The sequence below is a fragment of the Cystoisospora suis genome, assembly GCF_002600585.1.
Source record: "Cystoisospora suis strain Wien I chromosome Unknown contig_1033, whole genome shotgun sequence".
NCBI lineage: Eukaryota > Apicomplexa > Conoidasida > Eucoccidiorida > Sarcocystidae > Cystoisospora > Cystoisospora suis.
The window spans coordinates 54,253-54,944 of NW_027153834.1; the positions used below are offsets into that span (position 1 = coordinate 54,253).

The 692-nt window shown below is 48.7% G+C and overlaps 1 protein-coding gene across 1 annotated transcript in view; it reads left to right on the forward strand.

The window, feature by feature from the left end:
- The window catches only part of CSUI_002449 (transmembrane), a 22,991-nt gene that overhangs the window by 6,232 nt on the left and 16,067 nt on the right, over positions 1 to 692 (forward strand). The window contains exon 2 of the mRNA XM_068062650.1: positions 1 to 657. This exon is cut by the window's left edge and continues 2,716 nt beyond it. Within this exon, the coding sequence (XP_067925376.1) occupies positions 45 to 657 (613 nt within the window). The 5' untranslated portion in view covers positions 1 to 44. The remainder of the gene's footprint in view (positions 658 to 692) is intronic.

A 692-nucleotide genomic window follows, 5' to 3' on the forward strand; every position in this document is an offset into this window, starting at 1 on the left:
ATGAATCGCATTCAGGAGAAAGTCGCTTATCAGAGGGGGAAGGAATGTCAACAACACAAGGTGGAGAAGGTTTGACGGGGATTCAGTCTACTCTTATCTTAGAGCACAGAGTATCAGCTGTTGGTGAACGATCATCCGAGTCGCTTTTACTTTCAAACGACCACCATAGAGAAGTCACAACAACAAGTCATAGGCATGAAGAGAGTGAAAGCCCTTCATCCGGTTTCTCTGAGGTCGTTCCCCCTAGTCATGCTGCTGGTTCACAGGAAGGTGATGATGGTCGTGAAGGAGACGAACCCCATCCAATTTTCACTACCTCTTCTTCAGACTCTATAGGTACGTCAGGAGAAGAAGTTGGTCGTCGTGGAGTAGGAACTGTAGAAGGGGGAAGCACCACCTCCCCGCTCTTGGGCGAGCCGCTGGTGAATGAAGACCCCGACGTTGTCCGAGCATTTCCGTCTCTAGGATACTCTTTACAGGAGACAGGAAGAGAAGATCCTTCACGGTCTTTCTTTGCGAATGATGGGAGAACAAGAATACATATCACGGCAAGTTTCCCTCCAGGAGGGGGGACTCCTGTGGTGACGTCTCATAATCCTCTTGGTGCGCAAGAAACTTCTTTTGAAGTTGTCGCAGCTACTGCAGCTGCTGCAGCTGGTAAGTAAAAGAAGATTTACTGCAGTAAAAGATGG